At 47.7% G+C, this 21,839-nt stretch overlaps 1 protein-coding gene across 2 annotated transcripts in view; it reads left to right on the plus strand.

Annotated features, from left to right (window-relative positions):
* The first annotated feature begins 1,176 nt into the window (after positions 1 to 1,176).
* The window catches only part of CFDP1 (craniofacial development protein 1), a 77,909-nt gene continuing 57,246 nt past the window's right edge, over positions 1,177 to 21,839 (plus strand). Inside the window, exons 1-4 of one of the 2 annotated variants that reach the window (XM_040410269.1) lie at positions 1,177 to 1,320; positions 7,401 to 7,527; positions 8,490 to 8,721; positions 8,931 to 9,052. In XM_040410269.1, coding sequence (XP_040266203.1) covers positions 1,266 to 1,320; positions 7,401 to 7,527; positions 8,490 to 8,721; positions 8,931 to 9,052 — 536 coding nt within the window. In that variant the 5' untranslated portion in view covers positions 1,177 to 1,265. The remainder of the gene's footprint in view (positions 1,321 to 7,400; positions 7,528 to 8,489; positions 8,722 to 8,930; positions 9,053 to 21,839) is intronic. The other variant, XM_040410270.1, reaches the window with a different exon arrangement.

Genomic DNA, 21,839 nt, shown 5'->3' on the forward strand with positions numbered 1-21,839 from the left:
TACTTGCACCATTTACTTCTATGGGTCTTTGTGTAGTCTGATAAAAAATAGGGTAATGTGAACAGGCCCAAACGGTGACTGCAGAGAACACAATGTAACTGGAAGAGGAAGAGACTTGACAAACTGATGACAAGGGCCAGCTCCGTCCTGGGGACCCCCCTAGAACCAGAGAAGGATTCTATCCAAGCTGATCTCCATGCTGGAGAATAACTAACGTCCCATGTATAAGACGGTGATAGCATTGGGCAGTACCGGCAGTGACCGACTGCTTCACCCCGTGTGAGAAGGAGCGCTATCGGAGGTCATTCCTCCCCGCTGCTGTACAACTAACGCCAACCCAGGCGGAGATAGACCGCACTCATCGCCTACAGGTTCCTGAGGGTATCAGTCCATCCAGAGACCGGATGCTATGAGCTGTGATATTTCCCAGGACCCTGTACTGTAAATAATGCCTTGTTGTACTCTCTGTGCTGTAACACTGTGAATGTCCCCATGGTGGGACTATTAAAGGATTATCTTATCTTAATAAGGAAATGAACTGTAATAAAGCCAACTGTGACCAGTTTTCTATTGGAGGAGATTTATTAAAACTGGTGTAAAGTAGAACTGGCTTAGCCACCCATAGCAACCAATCAGATTCCACCTTTCATTTTTCAGAGCTCCTATGGAAAATAAAAGGTCGAATCTCATTGGTTGCTATGGGCAGTTCTGATAAATCTGTCCCAATATGGAAAATCTTCGCAGCTCTACCACCGTGCTCTCCCTACACAATATGCCACAGAAGTACACTGGTTTTATTGCATGGTATCTCACTGCAGACATCAGCACCAATCACGCATGCGCCTCAGGCAGGGTTGTGCCTAAACTCCATGAGCCGCAAGGGCCTGGTGATGGCACAAGGTCATGTGATATGCAGCAGAGTAATATCTCTACAGCCCATGCGCTGCAGTAATAAAGATTAGTAACATATTACAAAAACAATAATAACTATGGTGTTTAGGGTGAGGCGCATGGTCCTTTTAAAATTGAGGGTTTCTTTATATGTCACGTGACCCTTTGACGTCGTACGGTCCATACGTCGCATAGAGTTTAGACTCTACCGTACAGAGAAGTCGCTGAATAATTCGAGCACGCGCTCTGGGGAGTCTCATTGCGCATGCCCAGTAGAATGACCCGGCTGGGTTGTGGGGCATGCGCAGTGCCGTGTTGGTGGCAGGTTACTGCAGGTCAGAACGGCGTGCGGCGCCGAGTCCAAATACACGGTTATGTCTGACTCCGAGGACTACTCCTCCTCTGACGACGAAGATTACGTCCCCTCTGGTAGGTGCTGCGCCACATACATCGTACAGGAGCCTCTGTAGAACGACCAGTCCCAGCAGCCCGAGCTGTGGTTATACCGGAAACTGCCCATAGAGGGGGTCAGGCTCAGCATGTTCTGGAGCAAAACCTACGGGAAAACCCCCCAAATATTGTCTGAATGCCTATGGTGCTGTCCTAAAGAACACTGAGTTCATTGTCTGATTGGGGACATGTTTTACTTGTCACATCCACAGTAGTCGCAGGATGGAGAATGCCGCCATGTATGTCAGGCTCAGCGCTCATGCACACAACCGCCTCTATTTTGTGGTCCGCAAAAAAATACGGATGACGTCCGCGTGCATTCTGCATGTTGTGTAACGGAACAGCCGGCCCCTAATAGAACAGTCCTGTCCTTGTCCGTAATGCGGAAAATAATAGGACACGTTCTATTTTTTTTGCAGAACGGAAATACGGAAACTAAATGCACACGGAGTAATCTCAAATTTTTTTTGCGGACACGTTGAAAAGAATGTTTCCGCCTACGGTCCTCAAAAAAACCGAACAGACACTAAAAGGAAATTTTGTTTGTGTGCACGAGCCCTTAGGGATGTGGAGCAGGACGGATCCAGCATGACGCACAATGTAAGGCCTCGTGCACGCGTCCGTGCTCAAATCTGTGAAGAGGCAGTGCGTGATGCCTCCGTGTGGGATCCGTGTCTTGCTGTCCGTGTGCCATCCATGTTTTACGGACAATGCACAGCTGAAAAATAATTCATCTTAATGTTCCGTGAAACACGGATGTAACACAGATGGCGTCCGTGTTGCGTCTGTTTCTTTTTTTCTCCACGGAACCATAGACTACAATGGGTGCCGCGTGATGGATCAAGATAGGACATGCTTCCATGCTAAAACCACTGATGTGTGAATGGGGACGTGTGCTGTCCGTGGAGAACATGTACAGGACACGTCCGTGAATCACTGACGTGTGAATGAGGCTTAAGTCAAGGGTGCTGGATCCGTTTTCTTGGACACACAAGAAAACGGATCCGGGGCCCATTGACAAGCAACGGATGGCTATTTTAGAGATAATACAATGGGATCCCTTCATAACAGATGCAGGCGGTTGTATTATCATTACGGAAGCATTTATGCTGATGCATGACGGATCCAGCAAAAACGCAGATGTGAAAGTAGCCTTAAAGGGGTTGTTCACTCCTGTGGACCCTCCAGCGTGGCCGGTCCTGCGGTGGGAATCACACTTGTCTCATCCGCTGCTGGATTCCAGCGCCCCCCCCCCTCCAGTCTCCCCAGGTCAACATCTGGTTTGACTCGGATCGCATGGTCACTGCAGCCAATGACCGCCTGTGGTGGTGATATGTCACCCATGCGTCATGTGACCCAGTGACATATCACCACTGTAGCCAGTCATTGGCTGCACGGACCACGCGACCTGGGGAGACTTGAGACCCGTGGCACCAGAGAGGGAGTGGTAAAGCTGAAACCCACCAGTGGGGATCAAGTAAGTGTGTTTACCACCGCGGGTCCGGCCACGCTGAGGGGTCTTCAGCAAAAGTCCCATTTAAGGCTACACGTGACTGAAGCACAGTGGAAAAGTCCGGATATGGCTGCGGATTTCACCCTCTCCATTGCCAAGGGCGAAATGCGGGGTGGAGATCCGCAGCACAGACTGACAAGCAGATTTCAAATAAGCAGCGCAAGTCAATTTATGCAGAGTGTGTGTGTATGAGAGCTCTGCCGGTACTGTGCAGCGCTGCGGCTTTGTCGTGTAGAAATCCGCAACTGAAAACTTGTCAACTTTCAGTCACACGAGGGCGTATTCTAAGGCTACTTTCACACTGGCGTTTTGGCTTTCCGTTTGCGAGATCCGTTCAGGGCTCCCACAAGCGGTCCAAAACGGATCAGTTTTGCCCCAATGCATTCTGAATGGATAAGGATCCGCTCAGGATGCATCAGTTTGCCTCCGTTCAGTCTCCATTCCGCTTTAAAGGCGGACACCAAAACGCTGCTTGCAGCGTTTAGGTGTCCGTCTGATGAAACTGAGCCAAACGGATCCGTCCTGACACACAATGTAAGTCAATGGGGACGGATCCGTTTTCACTGACACGATCAGGCACAATAGAAAACGGATCTGTCCTCCATTTACTGTCAATGGTGTTCAAGACGGATCCGTCATGGCTATGTTAGGCTGCGTTCACACGGGCGAGTATTCCGCGCGGGTGCAATGCGGTAGGTGAACGTATTGCACCCGCACTGAATCCGGACCCATTCATTTCAATGGGGCTGTTCACATGAGCGGTGATTTTCACGCGTCACTTGTGCGTTGCGTGAAAATCGCAGCATGCTCTATATTCTGCGTTTTTCACGCAACGCAGGCCCCATAGAAGTGAATGGGGTTGCGTGAAAATCGCAAGCATCCGCAAGCAAGTGCGGATGCTGTGCGATTTTCACGCATGGTTGCTAGGTGACAGTCTATAAACTGTATTATTTTCCCTTATAACATGGTTATAAGGGAAAATAATAGCATTCTGAAAACAGAATGCTTAGTAGGTGATCAGTTGAGGGTTAAAAAAAATAAAAAAAATTAACTCACCTTCTCCATTTGTTCGCGTAGCTCCCTGTCTCTTCTTTACTTCTCAAAAGATGAACTATGGGCTAAAGGACCTTTGGTGACGTAAGATCACATGCTCCAATCACATGGTCCATCACCGCGGTGATGTACCATGTGATTGGAGCATGTGATCTTACGTCATCAAAGGTCCTTTAGCCCATAGTTCATCTTTTGAGAAGTAAAGAAGAGACAGGGAGCTACGCGAACAAACGGAGAAGGTGAGTTAATTTTTTTTATTTTTTTTAACCCTCAACTGATCACCTACTAAGCATTCTGTTTTCAGAATGATATTATTTTCCCTTATAACCATGTTATAAGGGAAAATAATAACATCTACACAACACCGAACCCAAACCTGAACTTCTGTGAAGAAGTTCGGGTCTGGGTACCACAGTCGTTTTTTTATCACGCGCGTGCAAAACACATTGCACACGCACGATAAAAACTGAACATCGGAACGCAATCGCAGTCAAAACTGACTGCAATTGCATTCCTACTCGCGCGGGTTTGCCGCAACACACCGGGACGCATCCGGAACTAATCCGGACACGCTCGTGTGAACGCAGCCTTAAAGAAAATACAACCGTATCCGTTCTGAACGGATGCAGACGGTTGTATTATCTGAACGGATCTGTCCATGATGGATCCGCACACAACGCGAGTGTGAAAGTAGCCTAAGTGCACTTCCCCCCATAGGTCTTTTGCTGGCATTCTCTGCACTTTGTTTTACATTTTTACATCTTTCACTATAGTGGGAAAAAAAGGGCAGAAAAAACCCTTGACACAACCACTTAGAAAAGAAAGGCCACTAACAAAGTGCAATGAAAACCACAGCAAAAAGGCGGTGCCTTAAAAAATGCATGAGCTTATTTTTATTTTTTTTGTTAACCACTTCCCATCTGGGCCATTTGCCCCCTTCCTGACCAGGCCTAATTTTGCAAAACGGACATATCTCACTTTATGTGGTAATAACTTTGGAACGCCTTTACTTATCCAAGTCATTCAGAGATTGTTTTCCCGTGACACATTGTACTTCATGATAGTCATAAATTTGAGTCAATATATTTCACCTTTTATTTATGAAAAAATCCCAAATTTACCAAAAATTTAGAAAAATTCGCAATTTTCAAAATTTAAATTTCTATGCTTTTAAAACAAAGTGGTACCTCATAAAATATTTATTACTTAACATTCCCCATATGTCTACTTTATGTTGGCATCATTTTGGAAATGTCATTTTATTTTTTTAGGACGTTAGAAGGCTTAGAAGCAGTTCTTCTAATGTTTAAGAAAATTGCCAAAACCCACTTTTTAAGGACCAGTTCAGGTCTGAAGTCACTTTGTGGGGCTTACATAGTGGATACCCCCCATAAATTACCCCATTGTAGAAACTACACCCCTCAAGTTACTTAAAACCGATTTTACAAACTTTGTTAACCCTTTAGGCGTTCTACAAGAATTAAAGGAAAATGGAGATCAAATTTTTAAATTTCACTTTTTTGGCAGATTTTCCATTTTAATCCAATTCTTTCTTTAACACATCGATGGTTAACAGCCAAACAAAACTCAATATTACCCAGATTCTGCGGTTTACAGAAACATGTGGTCATAAACTGCTGTATGGGCACACGGCAGGGCGCAGAAGGAAAGGAACTCCACATGGTTTTTAGATGCCATGTCCCATTTGAAGCCCCCTGATGCACCCTTACAGTAGAAACTCCCAAGAAGTGACCCCATTTTGGAAACTAGGGGATAAGGTGCCAGTTTTATTGGTACTATTTTTGGGTACATATGATTTTTTGATCATTCATTATAACACTTTATGGGGCAAAGTGACCAAAAAATTGGTTGTTTTAGCACAGTTTTTTATTTATTTAATTTTACAGCGTTCACCTGAGGGGTTCGGTCAAGTGACATTTTTATAGAGCAGCCAATGTCAGGCGGGGACGAGCCTCCCTCGCATTGCGGCACAGGGAGCGGGACAAGTATATTCCCTGTGAGGGGCCAGGCACGTGGTGGTGGGGGGGGTTCTTGAAATTGGATAACCCCTTTAAGAAAAAAACACTGCAAAAATTCTGTTTGTCCCATAGACTTAAATGCAACATAATAAAGCTGCAAAAAATGCGATGCCTGAGGCCACACAAATTTGCTGTGGTGTTTTTTTTACTACAAAGAAGCCATAGATTTCACTTGGATTTTTTTTTCACAACAAAGGGCTTTTAGTGCTTTTTTTATGTCAGAGGTTTTTTTTCCCTACGGAGGAGGAGATGGGAGAAACGCCAGTGCTTCAGCATGCTGTGTTATTATCCCCTTAGTGATATCCTCCGGAAGTTGGTGTTTTAAACATGACATCAGCTTAGAAGCTGAGCTTTGTCATAACTGTGTTAGGCCTCTTGCACACGACCGTATGTATTTTGTGGTCCACAAAACGCGGATCCGCGAAATACGGATTATGTCTGTGTTGTACCCATTTGACACTTTGTAGTCAAGTATAGGACTCCCTTTATTTTTTGTGGAAAGCGCACAGATGATCCGTGTACTTTGCGCATCTGTATGTCTGTTCTGCAAAAAGATAAAACAAGTCATATACTGGCCTGCAAAATGCGTACAGTGGACCCAAGTGAATGGGTCCGCAAAAAATGCGGATGCAGCACGGATCCGCAAAACTGATACAGTCGTGTGCTTGAGGCCTTATACAACAATTTCTGCCAATGTCTGTGATGGGACTGAAAATAAAGTAAAAAAAAAAAATAATAATCTACAAATTGAAATCTCCCCCTTTCCCAATTTTACAAGTAATAAAAATATGTAAAAATGAAAAAATCTTTGATACCGCTGCATCTGAAAATGTTTTGCCTCCAAGGTTTCCATCCCTAAAATTGTATCAAGACTCAGTCTTTCTTTTAAAAAGGACCTCTCACCTCTCCTGACATGCCTGCCTATTGTAATAGCTCCATGCATTCCCCATGTAATAACCATTCTGGAGCCTCTATTCTTATTGCTCTATGTTGTGCCGTTCCTTTATTATTTGTACTAGAAGTTATGAATGAATTGCCAGCAGTCTGCAGTAAGGGTACAGAGGGGAGGTAACCAGTTGGGGGTGTGTATCTGCACAGACTGACTCTATCCAATCAGTGCTGCCAACTGGTAACACCCCTCTGTACCTTTACTGCAGAGTGCTAGCAATTCATTCATAGCTTCTAGCAGGAATAATAAAGGAACGCCACAACATAGTCCTAAGAATAGATGCTCACAAATTGCTATTACATGGGGAATGCAAGTAGATATTAAAAAAGACGAGTCAGGAGGTCCTCTTTAAGTGTGTCCTCGGATATGATCCACTCCTCCTCATCGAGAAACGTGGACAGCCAGCCTCGTGATTGTACCATCGTTCTGCCATTATCACCACATGTAAATAGGCCCTAACCTGTAATAAAGCGCAGAACACATAACAAGTGTCTTTGTGTCTTAGGGGGAGAATACAGTGAAGACGATGTGAATGAATTGGAGAAGGAAGAGGACGGTGATGATGAAGAGCAAGAAGGTGGAGGGAAAAAAGAATCGTGCAAAAAGAAGGATAAGAATTCTGTTTTAGCAAGGTAAGCAGACCAGTGGCTCCACTATGGACATCGCCTGCCGGAATAATGTGATGGTTATATGGGAGAAGCATATTGCCAAATCTCTTTAGGACGGACTTCTTTTCCTGGAAATATGTGGCGTATGTCTGGTGAGCTCCCAGTAACCTGATGTGTGCAGTGTATCGGATACTGTGAAGGCCTCACTGCTTGCAATTGCTGTTCCACACCTCAGCCATGGTCGTATATCTTCCTCCATAGGTGCTCCTTCACATAAGGGAGCGCTATTTTGAGGAGTCAGGGTTTCAATGTTCAGGCTTCTTGATTCAGTTATTGAAGCCAAAGGAACAGATCAGAAACTAAGGACACTTATAAGGCTACTTTCACACTAGCATTAATATTTTCCAGTATGGAGATCTGTCATAGGGTCTCAGTACCGGAAAAAAACGCTTCCGTTGCCATAATACAACCGCATGCATCCGTCGTGAACGGATCCGGTTGTATTATGTCTTCTATAGCCATGACGGATCCGTCTTGAACACCATTGGAAGTCAATGGGGGACGGATCCGTTTTTTATTGTCAGAGACGGATCCTTCTTGCTCCGCACCACATGGCGGACACAAAAAACGCTGCAGGAGGCGTTTTGGTGTCCGCCTCCAGAGCGGAATGGAGACTGATCAGAGGCAAACGGATGCATCACAGAAACGGAAAGACAAAACACGAGTGTGAAAGTAGCCTAAGACTATGGCTGCTCTCATGCCGTCACATTTTCTCGGAAATCTCATAAACGACCATGCTTTAATCTAGAAGTGCTGGGAAAAAGTTCATTTTCATGTGGATTTCGATTTTCCAAGCCGGCAATCACTACCAGCCCTCTGAAGTAAGAAACGTCCGTCATGGCATCAGAGGGAACGTGGTCTGCTCTTTCATCATGTACACCACATTTAGCTTAGTAAATTTCCCCCAATGTTTTCTTTTCCCATAGAAAACGGAAGAAAGGTGTGCTGTCCCTGAACTTAGAAGAAGGCCCCGGGGAGAAGGAGGACGAAGATGATAGCCCAGAGGAGGACGATATAGGGACATTTGATGAGTTGAAAAAAAAGAAATTGGAAGAGGCAAAAAAGAAAAGAGAAGAAGAGCTGTGGTCAAGTTTTCTTTCTGATGTTGGAAAGCCACCAAAAAATCAACCTACTGTTCCTGTAGCCCAGAATAACCAGGTGATGTCGGTGTGCCATGCTCCACAAAGTGTGTCCTCTACAAACAAAGCAATGTTGGGCTATTTGTAGTGTATACTAATTTAAAGGGGTTGTCCGAGTGATTAAAAAGAAATATAAAGCACTGTAAATCTGATGGGGTACATAACCTTATATCTTATTACATGGTTTCTTAAATGAGTTAACATCCTTTATATCATGTCACAATTTAGAAGGAGGTAGAAGCAAAGAAGAAAGATGTCACCCAGTCTTCAAAGGAGGATTCCGAGAGAGAGAACAGCTCCAAAAAACTCACCATTACCAAAGTGTTTGATTTCGCTGGGGAAGAAGTCCGGTAAGTTTCTCTGCTTTACTTGGTCAAACTCCGCAAGAAGTAGAATGTGGTGTGATGGCTTAGACCTTCGATACAGACTTCTGGGATTGTTAGCCATCTTCATGCATTACCTTATGGGGCTAAACAATACTTTTACTACTTCTCCATTTTGGTCACTGACCTTATTGCTGTGGATGTAAACCCTCTAGCTTCCCTTAGATGTGCCCTGTAGATCCACAGCTCTGCACTGCTCTTCTGTGAATTTGCCTGCAAGTGAACATAGAGTAGATAGAACACCATTAAAGGGGATCTGCCACTTAGAACACTTGCCCACAGAAGAGGGCATACGAGTTTGATCCCTGGGGGTCCTATCGATCACAACAATGGGGGTCTGCAAGTGCCACCAAATTGCCCCATGTGAACAGATCTGTGATGCGCATGTGTGTCCTCCACTTCATGCACTCAGTTCGGCGGAATTTGCAGACCTCCATTCTTGTGATTGATCAGGGTCCCATTGTATGGACAGGAATGTCAAAAGTGGCACGAAAACAGCGTTATCAAGTTTTCTCGCCCAGTTTCCTTGGGGGACACAGAAGACCTTGGGTATAGCTCATCTCCCTAGGAGGCGTGACACTAAGTGAAGACTGTTAAGCCCCTCCTCCACAGCTATACCCTCAGCCTGGAGAGAGAGACTGCCAGTTTTTGCTTAGTGTCCAAGGAGGCAAGACACTCCCTGCTCTGCAGGGCTGGTTTCTCCTTGTTTAAATTTTAGATTTTTACTTTTTTCTTTTCTTTTTGTTCCAGATCATCAGGGACAACAGAGACGCACTAGACCTCTCTGTTTCTCCCGGGGTTGAGCTGCGCCAGTGCCGGTCACCCGCACGGCTGCCTCCCCCACAGAAGGCAAGGTGGATCAGGGCAGCCCAGCTCCCCTACATCCCGCCAGCGCAAGGGTCGCCCGCACGCCAAGTCCCCCTTCCAGCGTCCTGCCACTACGGTGCCAGTAGCTGAAGGGGCGACCCTGCTGGAACGGACCGAGGGTGAAGACGTCTATGGTGAGAGATTGGCTTCTCCAGCCCAACGTCCCCGTCCCCCCCGGTCTCCTGCGTGCCTGACCCTATACTGGGCCTATGGACCCTTCTGTCCCTGCTAGACCTAGGCTGGCCCCTGGGCTGCCGCAGGGCGACATTCTGCTCCCTCTCTCCTGGCCTCCATAGGTCATTGGCACCCTTCTCCCTACAAGAAGAATGCCTGGGGAGCTGCAGAGGTCCGCAACTAGCTGCCCCTGACGGAGGGGTTATGCAGGCGTCCCACCCTCACAGGCACCCGGTCTCAGGGTCCCCCTCCCTCTTACCGGCTACTGCTTCAGGGCCAGAGCCTTGCTGCTCCTGACCCTCCTCTGCCCTCACGGGCACCGGCCCAAGGGCAAGGTGGTTGTGGCTGTTGGCCACATGGTGCGCTGTTATAAGCCAGGGCCCGCTCCATGGGTAAAATGGCTGCCGAGCGCAGGGTCCTCGCTTCTGGGCAGCGGGGTGGGCACCCGCGGCCTGCAATATGAGCGCTATGCTTCAACAGCCCCAGGCCGACCGTCGGAACATTCCGGTCGGCCGGGCACCGCAGGCTTTACGGCCGCGATCCCGGCGCTCTATCCGGGTCCCCGGCTCTTCCGGCCCGCGGGGTGGGCACCCGCGCCCGGCATGTGCATGCGCCGCTTCGTTCCCCGGCCGGTACTTGAATACTGTGCGGCCCCGGTCAGCCGGGCGCCGCTAATAATTTAGGCCCCGGCTTCACGGCCTACAATTACTAGGCCGCAAAATTCCGGCCTCTGTTGGAGGGGGCTGGAACTTCTCCAGGCGGGAATTCTTCCCGCCGGGAGGTTCCCCCGCCCCCAGGGGATCGCAGCGCCGCCCTCCAGGCCGGATCCCTGTTAACCCTTTGGGTACAGGCCGGCTTCAGATGGCCTGTATGGGTGCCCCCAGGGGATCGCAGCGCCGCGGTACAGGCCGGCTTCAGATGGGCCTGTATGGCTGCCCCCAGGGGATCGCAGCGCCGCCCTCCTGGCCGGATCCCTGTTTAACCCTTTGGGTACAGGCCGGCTTCAGATGGGCCTGTATGGCTGCCAACCCCCCCGTGCCCCTGTAGGTGGCTCCCCTTTCTGTTATATATATAAAAAAAAAAAAAAAAAAAAAATTTTTTATATATATAACTTGTGGGCTGCGCAGAACGCTGCAGCCTCATGTCAGTACATGCCCCCCTTCCCTAGGCGGCATGTCGCACTCCCCGGCTGCGGCGCTGCCAGGGTCATTTTACCCTCCTAGCCCTCTCTCACGATACGGCGCTGGTCAAGTGCATGCGGCCCTTTCTGTAGGCAGCATTCGTCACCCTCTTCAGTTATGGTACTGCCATGTGCGGGACCCCCCTCCTGGGCGGGATACTGTACTCTCCCTGGCTGCGGGTTGGCCTTGTGCATGATCCCCCTTTCATTGGCGGACTACTGCAATTTCACCGGATACGGTGCTGGCCATGTGCACGACCTCCTTCCATAGGCGGAACGCTACACTCTCACTAGATTCGTTGCGATCTGTGCATGACCCCCTTTCTTAGGCGGAATACTGCACTCTCACCAGATACGGTGCTGGCCATGTGCACGGTCCCTTTCCATTGGTGGAACGCTGCACTCTCACTGGATTCGTTGCCGATCATGTGCGTGACCCCCTTCCATAGGCGGAACGCTGCACTCTCTGAATTCGCTGACGCCCATAGGCATGACTCCCTTCCGTGGACGGCATTCGGCACTCTCACTGGATTCACTGCCAGCCATGTGCATGACCACTTTCCATAGGTGGTATGATGCACTCTCATTGGATTTTCCCTGTGGCGGCATACATACACTCCCTCGGTCGGTGATGTTCTCTCGCCGGTACGTTGTTGGCCATGTGCATGAACCCCATACATGGCGGGGTGCTTGCACTCTCACTGGATCCGCTGCCGGCCATATGCATGACCCCTCTTCCGTGGGCGGTGTACGCACTCTCACTGGATTCGCTGCCGGCCATGGGCACGCCTCCTTCAGGTGACATGCACACATTCTCACCGACTGATCGCACTCTCCCTGGATGCGATGCTGACCGTGTGCATGACCCCCCCCCCCCCTCTTTTCTGGGCGGCATACTACACTCTCACCGGATACGTTGCTGGCCTTGAGCATGGCCCTCTAACATGGGTGGAACGCTTGCGTTCTTATTGGATACCGTGCTGGCCTTGTGCGTGACCACCCCTCATTCCATGGGCGGAATTTTGCACGCTCACGAGATTCAAGGCTGTCCTTGTATGTGCCGTATTGGACTTGCACATGTTCCCCTTCATTGGGAGTAGTTACACTCTCATGAAGTTGCGGTGTTGGGTGAGTTGTTGCACACTCACTTAATGCTAGGATAGCCCTGTGCATGTCCCCCTTTCACTAGGGGACCTCCTGCATTCCTGCTGGATACTGTGTGGCTATGTGCATGGCGCCCTTCTGGGCGAAGTATGGTATGCCCTACTTCTCTGACGTAGGTACGGCCTTGGGCATTCCCCCCTTTTTTTTTTTTGGGGCGGGCTTTTGCACCCTTGCCGACTGCAATTTGCCAGGTACATTTCCCCCCTTTCGGGGCGGTCAGTTTTGCGTTCCATCGCATACCATACTAGTCTTGTGCATAACTCCTTTTCAGTTTGCACTTTGCACTTCCGTAGATACTGTGGCACTCTGGCTGGCCTTCGCTGAGTGATATTTTTGCAGTGAGCGGACGTTTTTTGTGCGTTGTTTGGGCCGTGTATACCTTCTCGTCCCGTAGGTGGGTTGGCCTTCTCACTGCTTACGGGGCTACTCGTACGTATCCCTCCTTTCCTCCTGCGACATATTTTTTTCTCTTGGGAGACGGTGTTTGCAGCAAGCCTTGCACTATTCTCTAAAGAGATCATTCTGTCCACCTGTGTAAGCCTAAGGTGTTGTCCAACAAACAATAAATGAATGCCTTATATATAAGTAGACGGCCTCTACCTGCTCGCTACTGCTCCGAGCTGGGCGGTGCTCATTCATTTCGTTGGCCCTTCCGCCGGGGAGTGTTCGTGGTTCCTAGACACGTACCCATTCGTCTTCCCGCAGCATTGTTTCCCTGCGCTAGTGGTCACATGGTCGAGAGTGCTGTCTGCAGCGCCCTTCGCATTCTATGTTGGCTCTGGCGGGACTACGGTCCCCTCGCCTACTACTATTTCCTCCTACCAGGTTCGGGCCGCTCTTCTTGGGAAGGTCACCCAACTTCTCTTGGGTGCTCGCTTACCCAGGTCCGGAGGACATCCACCTTGAGTTCTTCAGGATATTCGCCTTCTGCGAAGCGGTGAACCGGGCGTCTCAGTGTAGCGGGGTTCTGCTTTTGAGCTGTCCTATGGCTTCTCTATGCCCACTCCTCCTTTCTTTTGGAGGGTGTTATCCCGGCCTCTGTCTCGACTGCCTTTTCTCGCCGGTTCTGTTTGGCTCCCACTCGGTACGGATCTCTCCGATGTGGCTTCTGTTCCGGCCACGCTTCAGAGGATGTTCCTTCTCTGCCCTCCCCTCTGGGAAGAGCATGGTTGTTCAGGTGGATGGTTCTGGTGTCTTGTCCACACTGACTGTACTAGCTGTGTACCTATCTAACGGGTCTACCGCGTTCTGTCCTCCCGCTGGGTGCAGATTGCGTTTTTTCCATTCTAGGCAATGTTTCTGCTATGGATTTACCTTCTCGGTAACTTGGGAGGACTACCATTTAGTCCGTCTTCCTGTGGTGGCTACATCGGCTTGGGCTTTAGCCTGTCTTGTCCTGGCATCGGGCGGTTGCTGGGCGGACCCTTCGGTTCCTGTCCGTCTGCTCCCCCACTCCGGGTGGATACGGGACAATATTGTTCGGGGCCGACGGGACCAGTTCTACCGACCGTTCTGCCCGTGTTACTGATCATTGGGTTTTCGCCCGCTTGCCCAGGCGACTCTAGTGAGCTCGCTAGTGTTCGCTTCTAGCCGAGTTTTCGTCCAGGATCTGTGGTAGGACTTAGGGCTTTACCTGGGGTTCTGTGGGAAGCTGGGCGTTCCCCCACTCTGCCTTTCTCTCTCCATGGTTCTGTCTTTCTCCAGTCCGGCCTGGACCTGGGGCTGGGACTCCGTTGCTTGAGGTATCAAGTGTCGTTCCTGTCCTTCCTCTTTCAGCGTTCCCCGACCCTCTGGGCCTGTCAGGAACTTCTTCCATGGAGCGGCTCTTGGGTTCCTTTGTACTGCCCTCCGTTACCGTCCTGGGAACTACATACTGGGCTCTTGGCGCTCCAATTTTTCCTTGGAGCCGTTACTGAAGTCCTCTCTACTCCTTCTGTCCTGTACGGTTGGGTTTCTGTAGCCATCGTGTCTCTGACTGGTGCCTGAGTGGCGGCCCTTCTTGTTCCGAGCCTTCTGTCTTCCCCCAGGACAGGGCTGTTCTCCATTCCGTCTCTTCCTTCCTTCTGAAGGTGGTGTTTGTCCTTCATTTCATTGAGGCAGTCGTCCTCCCCTTCCCACCCCCGGGAACGGACACTTCACCGATTTGGACGTTGTTTGGGCCTTGCAGTTTTTTTTTGTTTTTTTTTACTTGGAGATCTCCGACTCTTGTCGACGTTCGGTCTCTTGTGTTCCCAGGAGGTCCGCGCAAAGGGTTGAGGGCCTCCAGGGTGGCTTTCCTCCGCTTTCTCAGTGTGGCTCTTGCTGTGGTTGTCGCACCAAGGGCAGGGTTCTGCTTTTGGTGTCACCATTCATTTTGCCAGAGCTGTCGGTTTTTCCTGGGCCGGAGGCATTAGGCTTCGGCCATGCATTTGTAAGGTGGTCACTGGTCTTCCTTGCACACCTTACCGAGTTCTACAGGGTGCATACTCGGCCTTCGGCGTATGCTGCCTTGGGCCGCCTGGTCTGCAGGCGGCGGTTTTTTGTTGCCTTCGGGTGCTTCGCCTTGGTGCTGTGGTCCCTCCCCCTTTGGACTGCTTTTGAACGTCCCAAGGTCTTCTGTGTCCCCCAAGGAAACTGGGCGAGAAAACGAGATTTTTGTATAACTTACCAGTAAAATCTCTTTCTCGCTCTTTCCCTGGGGGACACAGCACCCACCCATTCTTTGTTCTTCTCTGACTGTTTCCGAGTTTGTTTTACCCTTTGGGTAGTTGGCTTGTTGGTTCCACTTTTTGGACTTTGCCTTTTCTCACTACTTGGACACGCAACTGGCAGTCTCTCTCTCCAGGCTGAGGGTATAGCTGTGGAGGAGGGGCTTAACAGTCTTCACTTAGTGTCACGCCTCCTAGGGAGATGAGCTATACCCAAGGTCTTCTGTGTCCCCCAAGGAAAGAGCGAGAAAGAGATTTTACTGGTAAGTTATACAAAAATCTCGTTTTTTCATATACTACTTTGAATTCCACTATATACATTCCATATTGACCAGGGGAATGGTATCGCTCATTTATTTCCTGGATAAATAAAGGAGGAACAACACGTGTAAGAATAGATGCTCCCAAACTGTTATCACATGGGGAATGCAAGTAGTTAGTAAAATGGACGTATCAGGAGAGGGGGCAGGTCCTCTTTAACCACTTCACATCCGCCCATAAGATATAAACGTCCTATGGGTGGATGTTTATCTCTGAATGGACGTTCTGGAACGTCCATTCAGAGATGGCAGCTGCATGCTAATCGTGCAACTGCCAAGCGAGGGGCCCCCTGTCAGACAGTGACATCAGGCTACCCCAGAGAAGGCAGGGACAGTTCCCAGGTGTCCCTGCCTTCTAGATCGCTGTATACACAGCGCTCAGCAAGCGCTGTGTATACAGGTCAGGAAGCACTATGCGCTTCCTGTCCCGGCCCAGTGGTCATGTGACCGCCAGGGCCAGGAGAGTGCAGGAGCTGTCGGGTCTTCCACAGATATCCATCAGCCCTACACTGAGGCTGTACAGTGTTGTATTCTGCAGCCTCTCTGGGGGGGTGTATTTCCCCTGTAACTGGGGCTACTATGTCAGCCCCAGTTACAGGAGAAATCAAGAGTGGAAAAAAAAAGTGAAGGTAAATGTCCCCCAAAGGTCTTGTATGACCTTATGGGGGACGCAAAGTGTAAAATAAAAAATTAAAAAAAGGTTTCACATGTTAAAAAATAATAATTCCCAATTAAGTAATAATAAAAATAAAAAAAAGTTAAAAATAGAAAAAAATAGACATATTTGGTATTGCCGCGTCCGTAACAACCGACTATATAAATATATCACTAGAATTAGACAACAGATCCGATGGCACTGCACAACACCCCTCTTCCTCCAGACACCATTCTGTGTGTCCCCTGGTCAGGCGGTGCTCAGCTGGTATCAGGTATTAGTAATTCACATATAATGGAAGAAAATACTCCGGCGGCACTCACCGATCAATGTTTTCATTTACTTTATTAACCACGGGTCGGGAGCAGACACGATACAGTGCAACCAAACAAACAGGCAGCGGTGACAGCCGTTTCGCCCACAAAGGGCTTCCTCTGGCCACAGCTCACCAATCAAGCACACCTAACACCTTTTATAGGTAAATGCACTAGGGGCGTATACCCACTCCGTCACTTCTCGTCCACAACGCGGCTCAGGTGTGCGGCGCTGCTGCAATCGCACTCACCCACCTCCGCCACACACAATTACAATAAAAGTGTGTACTTTAGTGGTGGCACGATCGCTAACCTGCCGGATCACCATACACCGTGTATTGGTGGGTTCGATCCCGTTCTGTGCCATCTGCCCATCACTCTGCAATCAAGCAGTACTACTTCATAAAAGGACATCAAAACATACAGTATATCAGGTGATATTAAAAACAATAATGAAGACTGAGCAGATCCATAACAAATAATTACAAAAATACGCTTGTCTATTTTTTCATTTAGATCAGGATCCACCTGCCTTCCCTTCTAAGAAGTTCACGATCCCTGTCCCCTCCCCTCTGAGAGGTTGGGACAACCTCCAGACCTGCAAAGCGTAAGACTACTGTCTCCGCCGTGTACCGTGCGGACATGTTCTACTAATCGTGGGACCCCTTTGCCTGAGGTAAATGATCCCACATGTTCATGGAACCTTTCAAATAGACAGCGTATGGTCTTAGCAATATAAAACCTACCGCACACACATAGTACTAGATAGACAACAAAACGACTTCTACATGTTATCAATGTGTTCACGCTATGATGAAAATCTCAGAACGAGACCAAAGACCCTTGTAAATTCAATTTACAAAAGGAACAACTTCCACAACGTTTATTCCCCTGTGGACGCCAACTATTCAGCCATTTTTCCAGTTTTTTTTTTTTCTTAAAATGGCTTCTTACCAATTTATCCCTTAGGGTATGACACCTTCTGAAGGATGTGAGGGGTCGTAAACCCCCAACATCCCCACGACTGGCGTCTCCCTCCAATATGTTCCAATTATCCTTAATGATTTTTTTTATTTGCTCTGCCATCGGGCTGTATTTAAATGAAAAAACTACTGGAGGCGGCTGACCTCTATCATTAGGTCTTTTTTTTCTTTGCTCGTGGTCCCCCCCCCCCCTCCCCCCTCGGACAGTATCGGATGCTCGCATCATTGTGTCATTTAATAATTCCATGGGGTAACCCCTAGAGGACAACCTACTCTTCAGGTCTCTTGCTTGCTTTTGGAAACTTTCTTTGGTGGTATTAATTCTGGCCATATGGCACAGCTCGCTTAACATTAGTTGGATGGAAACTCGAGGGAGTTGGTGGCCGTGGGTTTTCTAAAACCCTCTGTCACCAATCTACCTTCCTTAACGGATACCAGGACGTCCAGGAATTCTAATTTTGCACCTCCAAATACATATGTAAATTTCATATTCCTCTCATTTACTCTATTGAGGTATTCTACGAAATCACTGAACGTTTCTTCATCACTACGCCACACGATGAAGACATCATCCACGAACCTAAGATAGGTGTGGATATGTGGAAGATATGGGTTGGCAGTCGAGTATATATATCTATCTTCAAAACGTGCCAAGTAAAGGTCGGCAAAGGTGCAAGCCACGGGCGTACCCATAGCAGTACCGCACCTTTGCCTAAACCAACTGTTCCCAAACATGAAGGCATTGTTTTTTAGTATTAAGGCAAGAGCCTCTTCAACGAAATTCAAAAAAGTCTCACTTTTGTTCACATTCTCCATCCTGGGAAATCCACGTATAAAGACTCTCAACATCCAGGGACACCAACTGAAATCCTTCCTGGACAGATCTTAATGCCAGTAGCATGTCGGATGTGTCCCTGAGATGTGAGGGCATCATACGCACAGTTGGTCTACGAAGCCAATCTAGATATCTGGAAAGGGGCTCAGTCACTGACCCAACCCCCGAGACAATCTATTTCTCTTTCTCTATATAAAATTCTTCTCCACATGGATCTCATGAGTGGGGTCCCTCTTTAATTCCTCATATATATTAACATCTTTTAATTGTCTATGGGCCTCACTGATATAATAACTTTTACTTAAGAGGACCACATTACCCCCCTTGTCCGCCGGCTTCACAATGATATCCTCGTTGTTCTGTAGCCATTTCAAAGCCAGTTTTTCTCTTTCTGTGATGTTTTTCTTAGCCTGGGGGTAAACCAGGGCCTTTACCCCTTCCAGGACTTTTTGCTGAAAAACATCAATACTGGAACGTGCGGGCAATGGGGCTATACGTGGACCTAATACCGCCCATAAACTCTTGAGATACCTCCGTATCCTCTGTCCTGTTGAGCTCACCGCCCACCATCCATTCGAGGCAGGAGATCTCTGCGGAATAAAAATTTGCATTCATACTGAATCCTAAGTATTCACCACCGCCTTCCCTATATCAACCTTTTTCTCCTGTGTGTACGGTAGGTTCTTAAAAATCCGTCTCAAATTCAATTTTCGTATAGCCTTAAATAAATTGATTTCAAAATCAACCGGGTCAAATTGTTTCTACAGACTGTAATTTAGCCCCCAGGTAAGGACCTTTTCACAGTCTGGCGGCAATTCGATCCCGGTCAAATTGACAACTAGGTTCTTCACACCCTGACTCTGTCTGATTCTTCCACTATTGTCTCCAGGACACATGCTTCCGCTTGAATCCTAACTTGCCTCCCCTTGTGGTTTTTGTTTGACCCCCGCCCCCTTCTGACTCTCTTCCTAAAGGGCCCGTGCCTCCTTGAGAGCTACCCGCTCCTGACAGACTTAGGGGGCCCAAGTCATCTGATAGACTTGAATCTGAATCAGTAGTCCAATAATCACTTTTCCTTCTAGGGGGGTTGTCGTTTTTTCCTCTGTGGCTTGTTGCACCATTCAAAAACCCTCTTTTGGTCATAATCCTGTTTGTCTCTGACAAATTTATCAAGTTTTTTTCCCTTAATTTCACTTTGTGTAACGATAAGTTTCCTATCTAAGCGTTTATTAAAATTTTGCAATTGTCCTTCTGGGAGATGTGCATTCAGCGTAGATCTTGCCTTCTGTAATTCCTCTTTAATCGTTTGATATTCTTTTTCATTTCTTTTTAACACTGTCTCTAAAACCTTCATGGAGAATTCAAGATGTATTTGTTGCCACTCCGCTACAAATTCAGGATCCTCTTGAAACTGAGACATTTCTTTATAGATTCTGAGTCCCCTTGGTACTCGATTGCTTTCGCTGTATGACCTGCGGGAGTTCATTGTCCAATACATACGGACCTCCCTCTCCGCCAGTTGAGTCACTTTAATTTCCAGTGACTTAGTGCTCAATGTATCATTTAAATCTTCTTGGTTACACTGTAAAAAATACATGTCTGCTCCCACTCGACCCTCTTCTACACCTAAGTGTGTCTCTAGCTGCTGTGTAATTTCCATTACGGGATTTTCTTGCGATAAGCCCATGGAGATATGAGGTTTGATGCGTGCTCAACCGTTCACATGCAAATGGCAAAGTCCACAAAAATCACTAGAATTAAACAGATCCGATGGCACTGCACAACACCCCTCTTCCTCCTGCAAGTGCAGCTCCAGACACCATTCAGTGTGTCCCCTGATCAGGCGGTGCTCAGCTGGTATCAGGTATTAGTAATTCACATATAATAGAAGGAAATACTCCGGCGGCACTCACCGATCAATGTTTTCATTTACTTTTATTAATTTTATTTATTTTAGTTGGTGTCCCTGGATGTTGAGAGTCTTTATACGCGGATTCCCCAGGATGGAGGCGTTGAGGCAGTAATTGAGATCTTAAAGAATATGGACAAAAGTGAGACTTTTTAGAATTTTGTTGAAGAGGCTCTTGACTAATACTAAAAAACAATGCCTTCATGTTTGGGAACAGTTGGTTTAGGCAAAGGTGCGGTACTGCTATGGGTACGCCAGTGGCTTGCATCTTTGCCAACCTTTACTTGGCACGTTTTGAAGATAGATATATATACTCGACTGCCAACCCATATCTTCCACATATCCACACCTATTTTAGGTTTGTGGATGATGTCTTCATCGTGTGGCGTAGTGATGAAGAAACGTTAAGTGATTTCGTAGAATACCTCAATAGAGTAAATGAGATGAATATGAAATTTACATATGTATTTGGAGGTGAAAAATTAGAATTCCTGGACGTCCTGGTATCCGTTAAGGAAGGTAGATTGGTGACAGAGGGTTTTAGAAAACCCACGGCCACCAACTCCCTTTTACATCACTCGAGTTTCCATCCAACTAATGTTAAGCGAGCTGTACCATATGGTCAGAATTAATACCACCAAAGAAAGCTTCCAAAAGCAAGCAAGAGACCTGAAGAGTAGGTTGTCCTCTAGGGGTTACCCCATGGAGTTATTAAATGACACAATGATGCGAGCATCCGATACTGTCCGAGGGGGGGGGGGACCACGAGCAAAGAAAAGACCTAATGATAGAGGTCAGCCGCCTCCAGTAGTTTTTTCATTTAAATACAGCCCGATGGCAGAGCAAATAAAAAAAATCATTAAGGATAATTGGTACAAATTGGAGGGGGACGCAAGTTGAGGGGAAGTTGGGTGTTTACGACCCCTCACATCCTTCAGAAGGGTGTCGCACCTAAGGGATAAAATTGGTAAGAGCCATTTTAAGGAAAAAAAAACTGGAAACATGCTGAATAGTTGGCGTCCAACAGGGGAATAAACGTCGTGGAAGTTGTTCCTTTTGTAATTCAATTTACAAGGGTCTTTGGTCTCGTTTGGAGATTACATCATAGCGTGAACACATAGACAAAACGAACGACTTCTACATGTTATCATCTAGTACTATGTGTGTGCGGTAGGTTTTATATTGGTAAGACCATAACGCTCTCTATTTGAAAGGTTCCTAGAACATGTGGGATCATTTACCTCAGGCAAAGGGGGTCCCACTATTAGTAGAACATGTCCGCTACGGTACACGGCGGAGACAGTAAGTCTTACGCTTTGCAGGTCTGGAGGTTGTCCCAACCCCTCAGAGGGGAGGGGATAGGGATCGTGAACTTCTTAGAAGGGAACGCAGGTGGATCCTGCGTTCCAATACTATGGGCCCCCTTGGGCTAAATGAAAAAATAGACAAGCGTATTTTTGTAATTATTTGTTATGGATCTGCTCAATCTTCATTATTGTTTTTAATATCACCTCATGTATGTTTGATGTCCTTTTTATGAAGTAGTACTGCTTGATTGCAGAGTGATGGGCAGATGGCACAGAACGGGATCGAACTCACCAATACGCGGTGTATGGTGAAACAGTGCCAAAACAGCCATTTTTTTGGGGTTTACCTTGCTCACAAA

The sequence above is a fragment of the Bufo bufo genome, chromosome 10 (assembly GCF_905171765.1).
Source record: "Bufo bufo chromosome 10, aBufBuf1.1, whole genome shotgun sequence".
Classification (NCBI taxonomy): Eukaryota; Metazoa; Chordata; class Amphibia; order Anura; family Bufonidae; genus Bufo; species Bufo bufo.